Raw genomic sequence first — 15708 nt, forward strand, 5'->3', positions numbered from 1 at the left:
GCCCTGGCGACTTCGGCGCCGAGGAAGGACTCCTCCAGGGACGCTCAGCACTGCCACGGCTCTTCACGGGGCCCATCAGACAGTAGGCACCACTCCCACGTGCTGATGCTGCAAAAGAAGAAAAAGCTGGACAACTGTTCTCCTCCGGCTAAGCCTCAAGAAGTGCGACCCCAGGCGGGCCACTCCTCAGCGTCTCCTTCCGGGGCCATGTCGACTCCTGTCCAGGTGAGGGAGTCAAGTCCAGCCCCAACTTGATCACCAGTGTCTACGCATCAGCTTCAGGTCCCGTCCATGCTGGAAGCTGCTAGAGATCTCCTTCACCTGACGGAACTGTTCTCGCCTGCCAGTGAGGAACCCTCAGCACTGATGGAGCCCCATCCTCCGGTGCATACTAAGGGAAGCCAGCTATGATGTCAAGGCACTCCTCTTCGTCGCCTACACACTCTGACAGAGAGCCTTCCCGCTCCCCAAGCTCTCGACATTCGAGGCACTGAGGATCGGCACCTCCGTGGTCTTCAGTGTCTGAGACCACGGAGTCGGAGCCCGACTCCTATCGCTCGAGTAGGAGCAGAAGCCATAGAGCGAGGTCGGGCAGAGACAGAAGGGAGCAGTAGGCGTGGCCTTCGCAGTGGCAGAACCTGCCTCAGTGGCCCTTCTGGTCTGTCTGAGCTTATCACCAGGGAGGAACCCAGGGCCCACGCTCAGCGATGTCTTCAGTGGCCTCCACTACTTTCATGCCACCTTCCGCTGTGCATCTGCCCCTGATGCCTACGGTCCCGATGCCTTTTCCTCTGTCACCATGCTCTGCTCCGACTTCGGCACCAGCCTTAATGACGTCGACACACCCGTCTCGCATGCCTGCACTGTTGTCGACGTTGACCTCGATGCAGGCACCTATGGCCCTGGTGTTGATGTTGGCACTGGGCCCTCTGACCCCGGCAGCTCATGTGAGCAAGTCGATGGAGCTACCTCCAGAGAGATTGATGCTGACGCCGACGTTGGCTACAATGCCTATGATTGGCACCACCTCCTCCAACGCTGCCCCAGGAGTCATGTGACCCGTCTGGGGCAGACAGTAGGGAGCTTCCACTACCGGCACATGCTGCCTCCTCCTTGTCTCCGGACAAAGTATTGGCAGGAACGACCGTAGCGCCTGCGTTAGAGCATAACAGAGTCCTACAGCAGTTGCTACACAGGGCTACCCAAGGTCTGGGCATCAAGGCCGAGGAGGTCATAGAGGACATGGTGGACATCCTACCACCCTTGGGGCCTTCACGGGTAGCGTTACCCCTCATAAATACAGTGGTGGATGCCACAAAGACCTTATGGCAGATGTCAGTATTCCTGCCACCCACTGCCAAACATAATGAGCAGTGGTATTTCGTCCCCTCCAGAGGCTTTGAGCATCTCTACTCCCATCTGCCTCCGGACTTGCTGGTTATCAATGTGGCTAACCAGCAGGAGAGAAGGTTTCCAAGTCTTCTCGAATCTTCACCAAGTGCATGGCAGTCGTCGCTGCCTTTCTGCGGAGACACGAGGTACAGATGTTCCCATACCTCGACGATTGGCTGGTCAAAGGCCATTTCAGGGCTCTGGTGGAAGCTCAGGTGGCATTCATCAGAGCCACCTTTGAGAATCTGGGCCTGCTGCTGAATGAGGCGAAATCAACTCTGTGCCCCGTCAGAGGATAGAGTTCATAGGGGTGGTTCTGGACTCAACCCAAGCCAGAGCATTCCTCCTGCAGGTGAGATTCCAGGCCCTCGACACCATGATCCAAGGATTCAGGTAGTTCCCCACCTCCACCATGAGAAATTGTCTCAAACTTCTCGGCCACATGGCAGATTGTACGTACATGGTTCGGCACGCCAGACTCAGACTTTGACCGCTTCAGTCATGACTTGTCAGTGTACAGACCTGTCAGGGACAGCGTGGACAGGATCGTGACCCTGCCTCGCCCTGTCCTCAACTCGCTCCTGTGGTGGTTGGATGCTCAGCAGGTGTGCTCAGGAGTCCCCTTTGCCCAACAACCATCCCTAACGCTAGTGACGGATGTGTTAGATTTGGCATGGGGAGTTCATCTGGGGGACCACAAGACTCAGGGCCTCTGGTCACAGACAGATCTCCGTCTTCATATCAACGTCAGGGAGCTCAGGGCAGTGCTCCTAGCATATCTGTCATTCTGCCTGTATCTAGCAGGTCGACATATATCAGTCATGAAGGACAATATGACCGCGATGTTCTGTGTCAACAAACGGGGATGCATGCTCCTCTCCCCTGTGCCATGAAGCGTTCAGGTTATGGGACTTTTATATAGAGCACTTAGTCGATCTACAGGCATCGTACCTTCCAGGGTTCCAGAAGGAGCTGGTGGACCGCCTCAGTAGGACTTTTCACAGCCACGAGTGGTCCCTTCGCCCGGACATCGCATCTTTGCTCAAGATCCACAGAGACCAGGCTCAGGTCATTCTCATAGCACCAGCCTAGCCCCGCCAGCATTGGTACATGTGTCTCCTAGATGTGTCAGTGGGAGCCCTGATTACCTTGCCGCTCTTCCCTGACCTTCTCACACAGGATCACAGGCGGCTCCAGCACCCGAACCTCCAGTCGCTGAATCTCATAGCATGGAGCAGGGGTCAGCAGCCTTTCAGAAGTGGTGTGCCGAGTCTTCATTTATTCACTCTAATTTAAGGTTTTGTGTGCCAGTAATACATTCAACGTTTTTAGAAGGTCTTTCTATAAGTCTTTCTCTAAGGTGCCACAAGTAATCCTGTTGTTTTTGCGGATACAGACTAACATGGCTGCTATTCTGAAACCTTTCTGTAAGTCTATAATATATAACTAAACTATTGCTGTATGTAAAGTAAATAAGGTTTTTAAAATGTTTAAGAAGCTTCATTTAAAATTAAATTAAAATGCAGAGCCCCCTGGACAGGTGGCCAGGACCCGGACGGTGTGAGTGGCACTGAAAATCAGCTGGCGTGCCGCTGTCGGCATGCATGCCATTGGTTGCCTACCCCTGGCATGGAGGCTCCATAACAGCTCTCCTGTTCAGAACAAGTCAGACAGGTTCTCTTGAGCAGTAGGAAACCCTCCACTAGAGCCACATACCTGGCCAAGTGGAAGAGATTTTTCAGTCGGTCAGCTCAGCGCTACTTTCCCCCGGTGCTAGCCTCAGTGCCCCAAATCTTGAATTACTTTTTCCACCTAAAGCAGGAAGGTCTCTCCTTGTCTTCTATAAGAGTACACCTGGCTGCCATCTCGGCTTTCCATCGGTCGCTTGCTGAAGGACCTTGACAGGTTGTACCCGCACCTCCGCCAACAGGTTCCTGTTTGGGACCTTAACTTGGTCCTCTTTAGGCTCATGGGGCACCCCTTTGAGCCTCTAGCAACATGTTCCCTGCTCTACCTTTCCTATAAGGTTGTGTTCCTGGTGGCAATAACTTCAGCCTGGAGGGCGTCTGAGCTTAGGGCTCTAACGTCCGAGCCGCCCTACATCATGTTTTTTAAGGACAAGGTTCAGCTCAGTCCCCATCCGGCCTTCCTCCCAAAGGTGATATCGCAGTTCCACATCAACCAGGACATTTTCCTCCCAGTTTTCTACCCCAAGCCTCATGTGAGTAGCGAGGAGCAGAGGCTACACACTCTTGATGTCTGCAGAGCGATGGCCTTTTACATCGAGAGGACGAAACCGTTCAGGAAGTCGGTACAGCTCTTTGTCGCAGTAGCGGACAGGATGAAGGGCCAGCCTGTTTCAACACTGCATTTCATCATGGATTGTGGCCTGCATTACCAAGTGCTACAATCTAGCAGGAATCACAGTGCCCCCGATGACGGCACATTCTACTAGGGCGCAAGCTTCCTCAGCAGCTTTCCTGGTTCAAGTCTCCACTCAGGAAATCTGCAGGGTGGCGACGTGGTCATCAGTACACACCTTTGCTGCGCACTATGCAGTTACTAGGCAGGCCAGAAATGATGCGGCCTTTGGTAGAGCCGTACTCCAGTTAGTGGACAGCTGTGACCCCACCTCCTAATTTTGCTTGGGAGTCACCTAATTAGAATTGACATGAACAAGCCCTTGAAGAAGATACAGTTACTCGCCTTCTCGTAACTGTTCTTCGAGATATGTTGTTCATGTCCGTTCCAGTATCCATCCTCCTACCCCTCTGTCATTGTAGCCGTCAAGAAGGAACTGAAGGGGTGGCGGGTCAGCAGGGCTGTATATTAGGCGTCATGAAAGCGTGACTCTAGGGAGCGCCCAGGCTTACCCGACAAATGCTGCTAAGGGAAAAATCTTCCAACCATCGTGCATGTGCATGTCCACACACCTGATTGGAATGGACGTGAATAACACATCTCGAAGAACAACAGTTCTGAGATGGTGAGTAACCGTTTTTTCTTCCCCCAACCAGTTTGTCATATTTTTAAAATACGTGCATGTATGAGTTTCTAACTTGCTCTAAAGGAACTGGTGATTGAGCCGCTAGGATCACTTAAGTTCCAGGGCAGGAGTACGCACTACTCCTGAAGGAATACTGCATCAAAAAAATTAAAATTCTGCACATAATATTTTAAAATTCTGCATATTTTATTTATCAAAATAACACAATATAATCACACCATTTTCAATTATTTGCTGACAAGTATTTTGAAATAAGTTACCAAAATAATTGAAAATGGTGTAATTATAATGTTGTGTTACGATGTTATTTTTACAAATAAAATTTGCAGAGTTTTTAATTTTTTGGCACAGAATTTTTAATTTTTGGTGCAGAATTCCCTCAAGACTACCAGGGTTCTGTGTGGCGCAATCTGGATGTGGGCAGCTCAGTAGGGTTGTGTGTAGAGAGGAATCTGGATGCATAGGGGCTCATTGGGGGTGTTCTGGGTGCAGGCGGAATTGGATCTACAGGGGAGTCCAAAAGAAGGTGATTAGGGATCAGTGAGGGGGTGGGGTGGGGGGCAAGTTGCAGTTGGTTGGGGCTCAGTGGGGTGGGGGCTCCCAATGCGGGGGGTATAGCTTGAGGGGAGTTTTTGGGGGGGCTTGATGGAGGGGTTCTGGATGCAAGGGGCTCCCAGTGTGGTGGGGTTGGGGTGGGGAGGTTCTGGGTGCAGGGGTTGGACGGACAGATGCATGGGGGTTGGGCAGACAGGGGGAGCAGCTCCATGTACAGTGACCCACTGCCCTTATAGCTGAAAAGTGATGGGTCCAGGAAGTGGGGGGGAAGGATCATTGTATGGGAGCCACTCTCCCTGTCCACCCGAACCCTATGCATCTACTCTCACCCCTCCGACATTTCTGGGGGTTGATCTGACCCAGCCCCGGCTGCTCCATGCAGGGGAGGGGGAGCTCCATTGTCATCGTCCTCCTCTTCCACCCCCGTCCAGCCGGGACTACCATCCCTGGTAGCCGGGGCATCCCCAGACCTCCTGTTCCCCCCTCCAGGAAGGGGTGAATGAGCACTGGTGCAGCTTTTCTTTGCTTCCCCACGAAAACCATTTTTCTGCGGGAAAGCAAAGAGACTCTATGAGGGGACGTGTTTCTGCATGCGTGCAGTGGTGCAGAAACCCTCCAGAAGTGTAAAACACAACTCCCCTGCTGTAGTAGATAATTTGGACCTTTCACTTTGAGCATAGCTCTAGGAGTGGTTATCTATTAACTTATGAGAGAATGGTAATTATGGATAGGAAAATTTCTGTTCTCTGCAGTTATCTGTTAACCACGAACGCAAAAAATAAACTAGCCACCAGGTCAGATCCTAATGCTCCTGTAATCAGTTCTCAGCCATTTTATCCCTCTCACAAATGACTTGATGCACTATTGCAGGCTCAGCGGTCATATTTGTAAAACTTGATCTGTTTAAACCAGTACTAAACATAGGAATATGTAGTAATGAGAGTTTGATTTGAAAATATTCAGAGGCTCTAATGCGGGACAAAAGGGAACAGTGCCCCTATATAATTAAAGTATCAGAGGGGTAGCCGTGTTAGTTTGGATCTGTAAAAGCAGCAAAGAATCCTGTGGCACCTTATAGACTAACCGACGTTTTGGAGCATGAGCTTTCGTGGGTGAATACCCACTTTCTCAGATGCATGCATGTATTCACCCACGAAAGCTCATGCTCCAAAACGTCAGTTAGTCTATAAGGTGCCACAGGATTCTTTGCTGCTTTTATATAATTAAAAAATCTTTGAACTGTGACAATTTATAGTGAATATCAGAATTCAGATCAGCTAATTGTTTTGCTTTACATTTTTCCACATTTCTAAAAATTATTTATTTCAGAGCAATTCATGATGTTAAAGCCACAGACATGGGATTGAGCAAAGTGAGATTCAAGGCAGAAGTAGACTTTGATGGACGGGTTGTGACTCGTTCTTACCTGGAAAAGCAAGACATTGAACAGCTGCTACAAGTATGTTTAATAAAGCAATACTGTTACTTCCAGCATTTTTCTTTCCCATTATCAAGCATATTAAAAGAAAAATTTGCAAGTAGATGGGGTATTGTTTTGCATTTTTATAGCTCTTCATCCTGCAGGATCCCAGATGGCGTTACATAATTAACACACTGATACAAAGTATACACGGAGATCATACCATCAGCCTCCACCTCTGGGCTCAAATAGCAGTAATGTATAGCAACATTACAAAACCTTCGTAGTACAAGAAGTGTATTTAAAAAAAAAAAATCTTATTCAGGTCAAATTACAAGGCTAATTTTAAATAATCAGGATATTGCCCAACGTTCACAAGTTGTTGTTCTGTCTAGATTTTCCTGTATGATTCCCAGTTTCTTACTCTGAAATGCTTTTTCTAAGAACTACCCTGATTCAGTAGAAGACCAGGGAGATGGAGTGAGGCTAAGCCCACCCTGTGACAATGCCAACACCACTTCTGCAACACCCTGGGATTTTCTCTGGAAATCTCTCATCCAAAAACTGATCATTGTAGGTCTTGCAAACTGAGCAGGTGCAGATCAGAACCAGAGGTCGCATGCTTTCAAGTCTGGTTTATGATTGTACAGCACATTATTTCTCTCTTTCCACTTCATTTTTAGAGACTAAATACATTTTTATTGATATTGCAGGAAATGTTTAACTTAAACTAGTCTTCTTGCTTTGTATCGAGGGGGTACTGTTGATCTTATACTGTGCTATGTCTATATTAGTGATGCAATATTTGTGTCTTAAATATACTGCAGCGTTATTGCCTATGGCTGTGAATATTACAAGTTAAGAAGCATCTAGCCAGCTCTGTCATTAGATATGAGACAGCCAAGAAAAACTCATGTTAGTACTGGGATACTATCTATAGTTCTCATGCATCTGTTAGCTTGGGTTTTTTTATTGGGTGAAAAATTCCTCTCTTTATAAAAGAGGTCTGCCTAGTACTTCTATAGAGAGCGTTGCATCCTGTTTTCCTTAACCTTTTTCCTTCTATTTGATACACTGTTGGCTTCTCCTATCCTCAGTTCACAGCTGTTTTACTTGGCTCTTTCTGGGGGCCAAGGATGAGTATTTCCTGCAGGTTGCATGGGGAATCTTTAGGTATTACTACATTTACTTTGCCACCTGCAATGCAATATATTATACAGCTACCACTAAAGTTACACATTTTTAAATCAGCAGGTCTGGATAACTTGCATCCAAGAGTTTTAAAAATGCTGGCCGAGGCGCTTGCTGGGACCATTAATATGAATTTTCAATAAGTCTTGGAACACCGTGGAAGTTCCAGAGGACTAGAAGAAATGTGCCAATATTTAAAAGGGGTAAATGGGACAACCAGGCTAATTATAGGCCTGTCAATCTGACAATGATCCCAAACAAAATAATGGAACAGCTGATATGGGACTTAAGAATGAAAGGAGGCTAATATAATTCATGTCAATCAACATGAGTTTATGGAAAACAGATCTGATCAGACTAACTTGTTACTTCGAGTAAGATTACAGGTTTGGTTGATAAAGGTAAAAGTATTGATATAATTTATGTAGACTTCTGTTAGCAGTTGACTTGGCATTTTGATTAAAAAACTTGAACAATAAAAAATTAATGGTACATATTAAAAGTATTAAAAACTGTCAGGTCTCAATTTAATTGTAAATGGGCAACTCTCTTCAAGTGGGTATGTTTCTAGTGGACTACTTCAGGGATTGGTTCTTGGCCCTGTGCTGTTTAACATTTTTATCAATGACATGGCAGAAAATAAAATCATCACTGCTAAAGTTTGCAGATGGCATTTAGGTTGGGGGATTGGTAAATAACAAAGAGGATGGGTCACTAATACAGAATGATCTGGATTGCTTGATAAGCTGTGTGCAAGCAAATAAATACAACCAAATGTGAACTTAGGAACAATGTAGGTCATACTTACAGGATGAGAGACACTAGTCTGGGAAGCAGTGACTGAAAAAGACTTGGAGTCATGGTGGATAATCAGCTGAATTTGAGCTCCCAGTGGAATGCTGTGGCCAAAAGGGCTAATGCAAGGGTGGGCAAACTATGAGCCACAGGCCACATCCAGCCTGCCAGCTGATTTTAATCTGGCCCTCAAGTTCCAGCTGGGGAGCGGGGTTGGAGGCTGCTCTGCACATGCATGCGGTGGCTCCCTGCAGCTCCCGGAAGTAGCGGCATGTCATTCTCCCGGCTCCTATGTTTAGAGGCAGCTAGGGGGCTCTGTGTGCCACCCCCGTCCCAAGTGCCACCCCTGCAGCTCCCATTGACCAGGAACTGTGGCCAATAGGAGCTGCAGGGGTGCCGCCTGCACATAGGGCAGCATGACAAGTTGCCTGCCCATGCCTCCGCATGGCAGCTGGAGGGGGGACATGCCGCTCCTTCCGGGAGCTGCCCCTCCCGCACTCCAACCCCTTGCCCCATCCCTGATCCCCCTCCCGCCCTCCAAACCCCTCAGTCCCAGCCTGGAGCACGCTTCTGCACCCCAAACCTCTCATTCCCAGCCCCATCCCAGAGCTTGCACCCCCAGTTGAAGGCCTCACACTCCCCTCCTCACCCCCCCCCATGACCTACCCCAGCCTGGAGCCCCCTCCCACACCCTGAACTCATTTCTGGCCCCAACCCCCTGCCCCATCCCTGATCCCGCTCCTGCCTTCCAAACCCCTTGGTCCCAGCCTGGACCATCTTCCTGCGCCCCAAATCCCTCATCCCCAGCCCTACCCCAGAGCCCCCACCCCAATCCTATGCCCCAGCCCGAAGCCTCCTGCACCCTGAACGCCTCATTTTTGGCTCCACCCCAGAACCTGAACCCCCAGCCAGAGCCTGAACCCACACCCCAACCCCAATTTTGCGAGCATTCATGGCCCGCCATACAATGTCCATACCGAGATGTGACCCTTGGGCCAAAAAGTTTGCCCACCCCTGGGCTAATGCAATCCTTGGATATATAAACAGGGGAATATACAATAAGAGTAAGGAGGTTATATTACTGCTGTATTTGGCACTGTTGTGACCACTACTGAAATGTGTGGCAAGTTTTGGTGTGGATAATTCAAGAAGGGATGTTAATAAATTGAAGAGGGTTCAGAGAAGAGTCACAAGAATGATTAAAGGATTAGAAAACCTGGCTTCTATGTTTGAGCTCCTAGAGTCGGCTGTCTATTTTAGCTTAACAGAGAAATGGCTAAGGGGTGTCTTGGTCACAGGTTATAAATACTATGTGAAGAATGAGCTCTTCAGTCTAGCAGACAAGAGTATCGCAAGATCCAGTGGCTGGAAGTTGAAGGGGTAGATAAATTCAGACAGGAAATAAGGTGTAAATTTTTAACTGAAAGTAAACAACCATTTGAACAATTTACCAAGGGTTGTGGTGGATTCTCTGTCAGTGTCCATTTTAAAATCAAGAATGGATGCTTTTCTAAAAGAGATGCTGTAATTCAAACAGGGAAGATGTGGGGTAAGTTCTGTAGCCCGTGTTATGCAAAAGGTCAACCTACATGGTCACGGTGGTCCATTCTGGCCTTACCTTTTTGAGAGAGAATGAGAGGAGAGAACAAGGAGAGAGAAGCTGCATTGTCTTGTTAGGAGAAAACTGAGACGTTTACCAACTTTTTGAAGAGATGACTTTTTGGAAAGACAAAGTGCAGTTCTTTAAACTTAGTTTGTGAATAAAGGAAAAAGTGAAAATGTATGTGTACATATTGCAGGTTTATTGCCAGCCCATCTTCCTCCCCATCTGTTTTACATTCTTTGTGTCTTTCATCCTCACTGCCCTGAAAAGTCAGGAATAATAAAGAAGCCCAGCCTTTTCCAGTTCCTTGGCAAAGAGTTGCCCATTAGAAAACATGAAAATGTTTAAAAATTATTGGTTGCTTGTTTTTCTTTTTGTTTTGTGTTTTTACCTTTCCCTCCAACCTCTCAAATTTCTTTTCTTGCCAGGAAATTCAGCAGGTGAAAACTCTTGAGGAATTAGAAGCCTTCATGCTTAAACATGGAGAGAATGTCATTGACACACTGGGAGCTGAAGTAGACCGGCTTGAAAAGGAGCTAAAGGTAATATTCAGTTGGTAAAAATAATCAGTCAGTGAATGCTCTTATTTTGCTGATATATTTAGGGCTTTGTTTTACCTTTAAGAAAAGCAGTGACAAACTTCAGTTAAGTTTCATTCAACAGTTCTGACCTTGAAAACAAGTATTTGTCTTGCCCTGGGTCTGCTTGACATGTGTGGCTTGTATGGTGGTTTGTTTTGTCTGTCCAAGTCACTTGCCTTTCTAAGATCATTACTACTTATTGATTACAGTTCCCATGGAATATTACCTGTTTGTGTTCTCTGAAAAATGGCACAGTTGTCTCAAAATGTCAAGTCATTTATAGGCCCTTGAACTCTGCATCAGCTGTAATGAGAAGCAGCTTTTAAATGTTTTTTAACCATGTACTTAATGTTGTGTCAAAAGTGATGTCATTGCACATGAAGAGAGCTCCAGTTACTTTACCTTTGTTTTGTTTTGTTTCGCTCTTGGCAAAACAGTATCTCTCATTGCAACTACTGCTCTACCATGTGAAATTAATAGACACACAAACAAGCATCCATCCTTTTTTCAGTTTAGGATTTAGAGATCTCTTTCAATTGTAACAGCAAAGGCGTGTCGTCCTTGTTACATTGTGGCTACTAAAACCTTACCTGAGAAGTTATGGTAGGTAGGTGTGGCATGCTTTAATTTTCATTTAGTTTGTGGTTTGTCCTTTATACCAAACCATAACTTTATAAAAGGATAGATTCATCATAAGGACCTTTAAGGTAAATATTTTCCCAACTCTTTAACACTTTTTGCCTTTCTGATTTCAATTTCTAGAATGGTGTTATTGGGCTGGACAGAGATATAGTCAGACAGTTGTGTTGTGACTGGTTTTGTATTGATAGTTTATGTGCTGATGTGTGATTACCTAGTTATAGGAGATGCTATGAATTCCTGAAAGTATAAGTGGATTGGAGAGGTCTGGGAAGCAGCAGATGTTCAACATTTGGTTCCGTCTTTAGAGTCTGGTTTTCTTGCTTTACATTCTGTTACATCCCACAATCTGGGAAAATCTGTTCTTCCAGGCACCAGCAGTTGTCTGTTTCTCCTAGGATGAAAAGGTGGACAGGTCTCATGCCCTTTGTGGCTAAGCAGTAGAAGGAATTGTATGTACAAATAAATCATATTAGTCTGCATGAAATAAATGGGGAACTGTTTTATATTACAAATGTATGAAAAGCCCCAAAGGGAACTTCTAATACAGAACATATCCATTCTATAGGGTGTGATTTTTTTTAAATGTTTTTTCCTTTCTGCTGAAGAATTATTTCTCTACTTTTGGAGTAGTTAAGCATTTCCTTTGTCTGAAGATGTGAGGCATTTGGGCAGACAAATATTTCCATAGACATAGGTAAAATCCATGGTATTTTCCAAGGGGAGTACAGAGCCATGATCATAACCATAGTGTGCTAGATAAATATTGTGCCTTTGACTGCCTTTTCCCTTCATCAGAAGGTGCTGTTCAAGAGCATGTTCTAGTCTGTGTAGGATTTTTGAGAAACATTCTAAGTAATTTTAGTTTTATCTCCCCAGAGTGGTGCTATTGAAAATCAAAATCAGTGTTTTGACTATAGTTGGGTTTGCTTGCCAGCCCTCGGTGATTTTTTTGAACAGCAGGCTCAATTACAAATAATAATTTTCAAAACATGAATTCTATTTTCAGTGTATATAGGGATTTCAATAATTGTTGCTATTGCAAAAGCTTTACCTAATTTAAAGTCACCTGTAGAAATGTTGGTGAAGCAAGTCACTTGAAGCAAACATCACCTGTTATGCAAACCACATAATATTTTCAGTGTCTGAAGTTGTGTATTTCTTTAATAGAAACTCGGTCAGTATATTAGGTCTTACAAGTCATTTTAATAGCATAGACAGCTCTTTTCATGCACTTTTGGCATTCAGGAAAGTGCCTCTTCTATGTAGAATGTAACTTTTTATTTTTAATTTGGACATTTTTACCTTTAACCAATTACCTTTTTTAAATCATGAGCTGCTTTATACTTTTGAAAGCATTAGAACTAATTTAGCTATGAAGTTGTCACCATTGTAGTACACTCTGATAAATTTTCCTTGGTGGACAAATTCTTTAGACCTGCCTAAAGCATGGGTTGAATGTATTAGTCAGTCTTCATTTTAAAACAATTGCTATGTTACCATGAGCAGGGATTTGTTATCCTATTGCCAACATAGTGGCAGGTCTTGTTGTCAGCATCAGTGTGATACATTTGATTCTTTGCTTATTAATAGAATTTTGGGTTTTTTGTTTCAGCAACGCAATCCTGATGTTCGACATGTAGATTTGGAAATATTGTAGATTTGACAGAAGAAATCCGTGGAGTACTCTCTTTTGGAAACAAGTCTGCACAGAAATGGAACAGCTATTGAAACTGCAGTCACTTCCATACCATACCTCATTTACTTCATGCTGTAGGCTTCCTGAACTGTTGTTACTGAATCAGTTTCCAGAACAGCTATAGATTCAGAGTCAACAACTTTGTATAGAAGATCAGTTCAACAAAAGCTACTTAGCATAATTTCTACATGAGACTGTTGGAGGTGGATTTATTTGGGAATTGGAACTTAAATCTTTTAGTTTCTATAAGGCAAATGTTAATGCCTGAAAATACACAGAAGATAGTTTCGCCATTTCAATTTTTTGTCAACTTGCACATCAGTTTGCACTCATTTAACTACTTACTTCTAGAAGCCATTGGAGGTATTTGCAAGATACAGATGTTTTAATGTTAGAACAGGATTTGTTTCATTTGTTCTACCTGTCAATCTTGAACCAGTTGTTATATTCTAGCTATATGGTCTCTTTTTTTCCCCTCTGAGATCAGTCCCTCCAAAAAACCCAGTCCTTTTCTCGAGTGTCATGATTTGGAAACTTGCTTCTGCCAGTGTTGCAATTATTAATATAACGTAAGAGGGTCAGATCAGTCTCTTGAATGCAGTTGGCTTTGGGCTTGGCCTAGAGTACGTTGAGTTACTGCGCAGGATGTAGAAACCTCAACAAACTTTTTTTTTGTAGATCTTGGCCTATGCCTTGTGTTTAGGTTTTTTCTCTTCAGATTTTTTCCCACCCATATGCCTTTTTGTTGCTTTAACTTGCTAACGTTGGAGGATATAACCTGGGGAACGATTTATTTAGTCATTTTCTGTTGTTTTTCATTTGGCTTTTTATATTTTTAAGAGGCAGCATTCTGTGAATGATCTTTGCTAGCAAAAGCAAGAGGTGTGTAGAAGTTTTAACATTCTAGAAATATTTATAATTAGATGTGAAGTTGATACTAATTTATTTACACAGGCACTACTTGTATGAATCTGAATTGTAGATAGCTTTTTTGTTTTTTTCTGAAAAACCTTATTGTGTGGGGAAAGTAAAACATTTGTGCTGAAATATGTGTCATGGCTATCAGTAATCCCAAAACTGAGTGCATAGAATGTACGTGTTTGAAATGCACAATTCTAGTGTTTTACAAAAATGAGTTTCTAAAATAAGGCTTTCTGCAATAGGTATCCAAGTCATAGCAGACTCTGTAAGAAATAATCTTAATAAAGGCTGAGTACAAATCATGCAAATCTAGTAATTGAAATATTAATAGAATAATTACTGATAAATCTTCCTCCAAGAAAAACCCTTTATGCACTTTAAAATGTTTCAGTAACATGAAAATTGCTCATGGGAGTGAGGTGGCAATAAGAGCATCCTGATGATTCTGCTGCTGAGTAGTCTGGTGACTGACATACTGAGGGCAGAATTGTTGATAGGGAACACAAGTCATCAAAATCAATTTGTTATGATTAAATCCTATGCATTGCAGCAAATAATAATAGTGGAGACCAAAATGTCAGGATTTGATTACATGCTTTGTAATAGTATTTTTTAAAATGTAAAATGTCATTTGCCAGTGAATTATGAGAATTTAAAATAGCATGCCTTTTGACAATCACAAAACACTGCATGCTGTGCATTTTAAATAAAATGACATTCCAAAGTTTAGTTTTTAGAGGTGAGGCTTTATGTACTGTAATGTGTGTAATGAATGACTTTGTTACATAATTGGGACTGAAGGGTCTGTTAGTACCCTTGCTTATAATTCCTGTTCTTTCTCTTCTCATCAGTCATTTGTTTATAACCTATTAGTGCTTAATCTAAGGGAAGACTTGATTTTTATCTGGCTGTCTCCCACTGTAGTACTCATTAGATTTGTAGTATGCCCTTAAGACTGATAATTAGAAATGTGTTTAATAAAAAGTGATATTTTTAAAGTTAATTGCACATATTTGTAAAATGTTACAACTTTGTGGGTAGTTTCCTAAATATCTAATGAGGGACACTGGCACAGTCTAAATGGTTTACTTTTGATTCTTTTCTGTAAGTTTTCTTCTCCATATCTTAGCATGCACTCTGTTGATGACATCATCATCCTGGAAGAGCACTGGAACTTGACTCTGATTAATGCAAATCCTATTTATCTTCTCTTCTCTCTGTCCTCCACTCTCTCCCATAAAGCACTATAAAGTACTGTTACTGAAGAAAGCAAAAATTGTAAAAAACCTGGAAGGGAGGGGCAAGAATCTGAACATTGCCTCTGGCCATTACTGGTATATGTGATATCACAAGTGACATGTATGCTGGATCATCATAAATAGGAGTCAGTACTCTATAGGGGGAATTTGTGTATTGTGTTCCTGAAACATCCCCAAAGGTTAGTAAATATTAGATATGTACTGAAATGCTCCCTTATCTAGTTTATAGAGAAACTTAAGCACCTCATCTTCAGGTGCATACTACTCTGAAAAAAAGTTTGTGTAAAAATGGTATTTTCTCAATCATAGCTGCTCCCTGCTTGTATGGGAGGGATCTGCTACTTCAGTGACAAAAATAAGATTGTATTGCTTTTTATTGTCTTTGCAGTACTATGAAAAAGTGCGCTGGATTCTGTTGCTTCTGTCTTCAACAAGATTGACTAAATTCCAATTGTTTACATCGTTGCAATCCCTTTGGAGGCTGTAGGTTTGCACCGGCCTCACTAAGAACCTAATTTTATTTGCAAAGCCACTTTCATTGGTGGCAATGCATGAGGAAAGACCCCAGTTTGGTTCTGAGATCCCAGCATGGGTTTTCATGGCTTGCATTCAGTTAAAACATCTTCTACATTGAGCACGACTGATA

General features: G+C 43.7%; 1 protein-coding gene across 2 annotated transcripts in view; it reads left to right on the forward strand.

Moving 5' to 3' along the window:
* SLC30A9 (solute carrier family 30 member 9) overlaps nt 1-14806 on the forward strand; it is a 68291-nt gene extending 53485 nt beyond the window's left edge. The window contains exons 16-18 of one of the 2 annotated variants that reach the window (XM_030563788.1): nt 6284-6413; nt 10392-10505; nt 12799-14806. In XM_030563788.1, the coding sequence (XP_030419648.1) occupies nt 6284-6413; nt 10392-10505; nt 12799-12843 (289 nt within the window). In that variant the 3' untranslated portion in view covers nt 12844-14806. Of the gene's footprint in view, nt 1-6283; nt 6414-10391; nt 10506-12798 lie in introns of those variants that run through there. The other variant, XM_030563789.1, reaches the window with a different exon arrangement.
* The last annotated feature ends 902 nt before the right edge of the window (nt 14807-15708 follow it).

This window comes from Gopherus evgoodei, chromosome 5 (genome assembly GCF_007399415.2).
Source record: "Gopherus evgoodei ecotype Sinaloan lineage chromosome 5, rGopEvg1_v1.p, whole genome shotgun sequence".
NCBI classification, from domain to species: Eukaryota; Metazoa; Chordata; order Testudines; family Testudinidae; genus Gopherus; species Gopherus evgoodei.